The sequence below is a fragment of the Nicotiana attenuata genome, unplaced genomic scaffold (genome assembly GCF_001879085.1).
Source record: "Nicotiana attenuata strain UT unplaced genomic scaffold, NIATTr2, whole genome shotgun sequence".
Lineage (NCBI taxonomy): Eukaryota > Viridiplantae > Streptophyta > Magnoliopsida > Solanales > Solanaceae > Nicotiana > Nicotiana attenuata.
The window spans coordinates 308033-315351 of NW_017671073.1; the positions used below are offsets into that span (position 1 = coordinate 308033).

The 7319-nt window shown below is 37.2% G+C and overlaps 1 protein-coding gene across 2 annotated transcripts in view; it reads right to left on the reverse strand.

The window, feature by feature from the left end:
• Positions 1-2282: 2282 nt before the first annotated feature.
• The window catches only part of LOC109205693 (E3 ubiquitin-protein ligase RGLG2-like), a 5819-nt gene continuing 782 nt past the window's right edge, over positions 2283-7319 (reverse strand). For both annotated transcript variants that reach the window (XM_019368433.1, XM_019368434.1), the window contains exons 2-12: positions 6878-7210; positions 4805-4889; positions 4560-4700; positions 4341-4454; positions 4155-4252; positions 3896-3975; positions 3643-3748; positions 3427-3554; positions 3031-3307; positions 2863-2919; positions 2283-2765 (exon numbers count right to left, since the gene is read on the reverse strand). In XM_019368433.1, coding sequence (XP_019223978.1) covers positions 2685-2765; positions 2863-2919; positions 3031-3307; positions 3427-3554; positions 3643-3748; positions 3896-3975; positions 4155-4252; positions 4341-4454; positions 4560-4700; positions 4805-4889; positions 6878-7171 — 1461 coding nt within the window. In that variant the 5' untranslated portion in view covers positions 7172-7210 and the 3' untranslated portion in view covers positions 2283-2684. The remainder of the gene's footprint in view (positions 2766-2862; positions 2920-3030; positions 3308-3426; positions 3555-3642; positions 3749-3895; positions 3976-4154; positions 4253-4340; positions 4455-4559; positions 4701-4804; positions 4890-6877; positions 7211-7319) is intronic.

Sequence of the window (7319 nt, forward strand, 5' to 3'; positions counted from 1 at the left end):
TAATCGTTCCTACTCCTTTAAAGCCCATAAAATACACTTTTCGTACTTATTTTTNTTACCCCCCCCCCCCCCCCCCCCTTCTCTCAACGCCATATTTCTCCATGGTTATCTCTCAACGCCATATTTCTGCTCCACACAACAGTGATCTCTCGAATCAATTTCTTAGTTCTCAAATTGTGCAACCCATCAATTTCTTGCTCAGCCCTGTTAATAGCAACCCATCATTCTGAATCAATTTCTTAGTTCTCAAATTGTGCAATAAGAATTTGGGTCGTGTTTTATTTGTAACACCGGCAACCAAACAATGTTTTCCTTGATTTCGTGGTTAATAGCAAGCGGAAGAAAACGTAAGGTCGCGCGTAAGCACTCCTGCAAGAAAACCCGTCCTCACACTCTCCACAATCTCCATTGGGTCGTGTTTTCACTACCAGCTTCCGGTGAACGGCGGATGCGCCGGAAATTAGGGTTTGTTCTTCAACAAAGACGACGGAGTTTGGGGCTGAGCAACTTGATTTTCTGTTAATATATTTCAATGTATTTTCATGTATTTCATTGTATTCATTGTCTTTTTTTTTCATTGTAATTCAATGTATCTCGTTGTATTCCATGTATTTTATTGTATTCACTGTCTTTTTTTTCATTGTATTTCAATGTATCCCGCTGTATTATATGTATTTCATTATATTCACTGTCTCGCTATATGCCATAAATGTATTCATATGTTTTTTTTAATTAATATAATTTATGTATTCAGATGTATTATATAATTTCTCTGAAGATTGCTATGTTTTTGGGGTATTTTTCGGTTGAGAATTTTTTTTATAACTGAAAATATAAAATTTGTGTGTTATAATTGAGTTTGTTGAGTTATATTAGGAGTCTACTATGTTAATTGATTCACTTTCCGTTTTAAAAATAATGTAATCTCCTATTTCACGCCGTGTATACAGTCGAATACAATTGAATACAATAATCTGTACAGCTGTAATCCGATGTTTCACTCCATGAATACAATCGAATACAGTCGAATACAACAACTGATTAGCTGGACTTCCCTGATTCACGCCTTTTTTTGCTACTGTATTCATGAGTACAATAGCTTAAATACATCAAATACATCTTATAACCACACAAAAGGTATCTATAATCCGTAATATAGCAAATGGTATCTATAGATAGCTAATTGCTACCAAAAGATGAAGCTTATGAAAATTATTCGTCTTTACGCCACATTATGATCCGGTTTGATTGCAGCAGCCCACAAGACGGCTGGCTATCGATCTTTTTTTTAATTATCATTCATAAATATGTAAGAGTAGGTCAAATTACACAAATTATTGAAATGACAAGTGAGACTCTTAAAATCTAAATTAGGAGTATAGTAACTCCCTTTATTGTATTTGTTCTACAAGACGGCCGGTATACCGGTGTTTAAATCAAGCACCTTTTACAAGGAGTAATAGAAAAAGAAAAGAACAAAAGATCTCGTATCGTAATTCCCTTTATTGTATTTGCCAAATCTTATCTTTTAACCACGAGACATGGATAACCAAAAAGAAGAAGAAAAACCAACTCCCGTTGTATTTTTCATCTATTAAAGAAGAATTAACCTAAATAGTCGTCCATTCAATCACTTAAACTAAAAATAGCAATTGGATATATAATATATATATAATTTATGTATTATATGTGTATAGTTATATATAATCAATGTATATGACTAGAAAAAGTAACAAATGAATATGACTGGCTATTTGTGAAACTCCAATCACATTTTTGAACCAAAAGGTGCTCCAACTTGAACAACATTTAGATCCTAACACCAATCACATTTTTGAACCAAAAGGTGCTCCAACTTGAACAACATTTAGATCCTAACACCAATCACATTTTTGAACCAAAAGGTGCTCCAACTTGAACAACATTTAGAGCCCGTTAGGATGGACTTATTTTAAGTGACTTTTAAGCATAAACCATAAGTTAGGAATTCTAGTTTTTTTTTTTTTTTTTTCATTTTAGCTTAAAAACAAGTGCTTAAAAGCATTTTTTACTTTATCCAAACACTACAAAATGACTCAAAAGCAATTTTGGCTTAAAAACACTTAAAATAAGTCAATCCAAACGGACTCTTATCTAATTGTCTAAGACAATTTCAAAGCTAATATATTTGGCTTATTGCACATGCTTTCTACCAGCAAACGAACGTTCCCCTGTACTTCCAGACACTTTGCGCTGTTTGCCTTACTGTCCGACCACGGAGAAGGCTACTAGTGAAAGTATAGTCACTAAACCATTTTAAAACTGCATTAGGTCTTGAAGCAGCATGTTACATTTGGATCGAGGGCCAATTGTCCATAAGCCAACCATACATGCAACCAACAGGAGGACAAGGTTTCCACACCATCCCAAAAGACTCTAAAAGGGCACAACATATGACAATGAACAAATGATTTACAAATATTTTTATACTGGGGATCATAAGCTTCTAATATTGTAAGTATAATTGGCAAAAATAAGTACAATCAAGAATCAAACAATGTACAGAAGAAGGAAATCGTGTTAGCGCAATGCCAAAGCCCTATCCAACAAATAAAAAAATCAGCATCACCACCAATTTTTCACATCCAAACTGACAAAGAATTGCAGGCAGGAGCATCAAAAGGAATCAGAGCAAAACAAGCAACTCAGTAGAGCTTTATTCGGGTTTGAATTGAACTTCGACATATAGGGCAATTTTCAAGCGCTCTCCCGCACTCGCAACATGTCTGCATCAAAGAACACCAAATTGTTAACTCATAAAAGGCTTAATCTCCCAAACACATCTGGTTACTTTTACAGTAAGGAGAAAGGAAAGTTGTTTACCTGATGCCCACAGCCAAAGGCCATGTCTTTTGGGTTAGTAAGGCAAATGGGGCAAACCTGCACAACGAAGAAACACATTCATTTCAGACAACTTACACTGTTTCATTAGTCATAATAATAATTTGTAAATGCAGCAAAAAAATGCAGCAGTATAAAGCAAATGCATACCTGATTGTCGTATGTAGAGGAGGTGGTAGCAGATGGAGCAATGTAGGGAGAGCTGGGAGCAGATGGAGCAGTGTCAACTGAGCGAGTGTGATCATAATACGAACTTGGAGTCTGCTGAAAATGCGGAGGTGCATCAGCAGGCTTTCCATAACCGTAATAAGGGCTTGTGGGCTGCTGAAAACTCGCTGCACGGGAGGTCTTCGGACCACCGACAGATGTTGCCCCATACATAGGAGGGGGAAGAGCTACCCTACCAGGAGATGTTCCACTTTGTCCACTGCAATTAAGCAATTAGAAGATGTCATCACCTATAACTTGACAGGAGAAGTGTGGAGAAATGTATAGCAGAATGAAAACAAACAAATAGATGAATAAATAAGCAGAGCGAGATCTGACCCCAGTAAGTTAAGCATCATGGTTGCTTTATATTGTGTAGGGATTTCCATCAATGCTGAAAGAGCAAACTCAGTCTCCTTTCGAGTTTGAGATACATTTTTGGCCATGATCTCCGTGAAATTGACAAACTAATAGGAAAAAATCGCAATTAAGAAACATCAAAGGAAAATGTTCTAGAAAAGAATATATGCCACAATCTAGACCACCACCACCAACCTGGAAATTATCAAAATCCCGAGCAGGAATATTATCATCAAATTCCTTCATCATATCCCAAGGTCCATCGCCAACCCCAACCAGTATAATTGACAAGGGAAACTTGCTGCATGAAATAAGACAATGCACTCCGCCAATTGAGTATAAGAATGAAAAGGCAGCAGCAAGTAACATAACCAAAAAAAATTACTAGCACACACCAAAAAAAAAAAAAAAAAAAAAAAAAAAGCGAAAGGAAATTAGTAACAAGGACCTTGCTAGTACGATTGCATCAACTGTTTTCTGCTCCTGTGGACTTAATTGCCCATGTCCAGTATCAACACTTCTAGTTACCTAGGGAGATAGAGAACATAATGCAAAGATTTAATATACACTTAAAATACAAAAATATGACAACCAACAAGGACATCTAACTCACTCACTCACTATACAACTAAAGCTAAGCTATTTGTCAGTGTGCTATTTTTCTTGCTCTTGTCTTTGTATTTGCATAATATTGATAAAGACAATACCTGCCCATCTGCAATGATTACTAGAACATGGTACTGTCCACCACTCTGCTCAACTATTGTCATGGCCATTTCAATGACCGGGGCAAATGATGTTGGTCCTGTAACAATATGAGAAGGTGCCTAAATAAACCCAATAAATTACCGTGTCTAAAGCTGGTGTACAATTGTCTCTAGTAGAGTATATACCTGCAAGCTTTAGCTCGGGGACAATTTCTCTGTAACGAGACAGAACTTCCTCAAAACCATTACAAAATCTTTCATCGGGAAAGAAACTGAATACATCTTGATCATGAGTTGACGCTGTAAGAAGTTATCCACATGGAACAAAAAATTAATCTTGTGAGAAAATCCCACAAAAAGAAAGTTTTATGGGTAAAAAAAAAGAAGAAGAGGATTTTAGAATACCATCTCCGAATCCAAAACACGGAATTAAGTTATCCTCATCAAATGCGGCCAAGGTCTTTCCAATTATAGAAATTGCTTGCTCATATGGGTTCAAATTCTGCCCGATGTGATGCAGGCTTCGACCACCAAAAGACCTCTTACCTAAAAAAGAGCACAGACCCACTTCAGTATATTCAATTGTAAAATAAAATATCGCATACAGCTAACCAGAGAGGCAGCAGCAGAGGGAAGAGTCAGAGCTTAACCTGTCCATTCATTGCTCTTGGTGAAATCAATACCCACAATTAGATTTGAAGACTCCAAGCCCTCTCGTGCAAGGGCTTCAGTCACCTGATTACAGAACAATGTCATATTTTGATCATGTGTAAGAGGTGAAGAGCATAGGCGAAAGTACTTAAAACAGGAGCCATCAAAATTAGGATCCAATATTTACATCTGTAAGGCTAAAAATTACATGTTAAAAGGAAGTATGGAAGATAAAGAGAAAGTATTGCACCCCCAAATGAAACCTTATGTTACACCTAAAAGAGTGCATAGGAGACGGGGTTCGATGCTTTTTGTCACTATTCAACACATCTACCCAATTGTTGTCTGAGTGTCGTCAAAGGAGGCATGAATACATAAAACTCTCCCACTTGGTAAATATTTGCAAGTCCAGGGCTCATCTGTCAGCTTGTGACACTGAAACCTTTCAACTAATAAATTTAGTCAAAGTTATCCTAACTTATGAAGGAAAAAACTTTTTATCTCTTTCTACAAGAGAAAGAGTGAGTGCACTGACAGGAATCTCTCAACTCAACTAATCCAATATTGACATTCAGCAAAGATGTAAAACCATTTCTAGTTGTATCTCTTTCAGATTGTTTTTCCCTCACTTTACCATGTACCAATCTCTCTCTTCACCTTATAGTACCAACTGAATCCATCTCCTTAGGATTAATTTGACACTACCGAAAAAGGCACTATCCTCTAAATTTGGTTCATTCTAATTCATTTATCATTCCCATTTTCCTACAACATTCACAATGTGTCAAGTTTCCAACTTTCTGGAATATGGATAAGTCATGTTCCACTAAATTCAATGATCATTCCAACTTCCCTACAACATTCATAACGTGTCAATTGTTTCCAGCTTTCTAAACTGTGGATAAGACATGTTCCACTAAAGACTGAGACTAGTGAAAGTACTGCTAATCTTTTTGGACTTCTTTCTTCCTGCCTGTATTTCTAGACTTTGGCGTGCCAGAGATCCTCATTTGGGAACATCCAGAGACATTGAGATCCCTCGGGTTGATTTAGAAAAGCGACACATTTAAAGATTGATGCTTCAAACTAGTTAAGGGCAAAAGCCTTCAGGAGGCAACTTCCCCAGATAAGGCCGAACAGAATTTTAGTTCTTATCTAGGCAAATCTCTGAAAGGGTAAATAAGAATCAACAAGCATAGTTCTAGATATTTGCAAGATAACACAGAATAGGCAACACAGTTTTGGCAGGCTGGAGGATGCAGTTACGAAAAGCAACTTCAAACCACTTATAGTGTCATACTCTGTCTTGCTACCCCGTGATTTTTGACAAATGACAACCAATACGGTTCATGTTACTGAAAATCTTCAAAAGTCCCGAGGCTTACTCCTATTTTATGTGATTCTGACGCTACAGTCAGAACTAAACACCAATAGATTCACGCCAAACATGAAAGGAAAGCTTATCAGAGGTCATCTTCTTTTTTCGCCACTGCAGTTATCTAGTCCATCATTCTCACCCTTTTACCTTCTATTTTCAGCTGTAGTCTTACTTAAGCATTTGATGACAAAACCGCTTTTAAAAAGTTTAAGTGCTAGCATACACGTACAAGGAATAGGATAAGAAAGACTCCATGTACCTAGAGGGGGACGCAAGAGAACTTTATGGGATCGAGTTTAGGATTCTACCACAACTCATTTGATTTAATGGGTTCGACATCAATTATTTGTACTAAATTAGTGAATACACCCAAGGGTATGGTCGGGTGGTCAATTGAGTAGGTTGAGACCATGAGGTCCTAAAGTTGAAATTGCACCGAAGGAAGAAACACCAGGTGATTTCTTCTCATCCATCCAAACCTTGGCAGGTAGAGTTACTTAGCAGCTGCGTTGATCTGGAAACCATGGTCATCAAAAAAACTTACACATATATAGGCGCCAACAACAACAACAAACTCAGTGTTCCTAAAGTGCTAATTTCACAAACCACAAGGTTAATACTAGTAAAGCCCAACGGGTAGGCAGCAGACAAATACATGTAACAAAAGGTAAGAGTAATTCTAATTCATACATACCTCATCCAGGGAAGAATAATTGTCGGCAATTCTGGAGTATCTCCGATCAAGTCTAGGTTTTGGAACATGAGAAGGATAATTCTGTTGTTGGGGTGGTGGAGGAGGATAATTCTGTTGGGGTGGTGGAGGTGCATAGGAAGGAACAGCCTGCTGCTGCTGGTGGGATGGTGGGTAGTTGTAACTATCTTGCTGTGGATAAGATGATTGAGTTTGAGGATAATTATATTGATTCCAAGAAGATCGAGTTGATGAAGTTTGCCTCCAACTATCCTCTCTTGAACTCTTTCCACCCATCAATCAAAAAAGTCAACTATCTAAACAAAATCTCAAATACTGCAACCAAAGAGTCCTTATCAAAATCAATCAGAACACAAAAGGATCTCTTATCTTCTATCTATCAAAATCACAGAAACAAGAAAAAAAAAAAGGGGGGGGGGGGGTT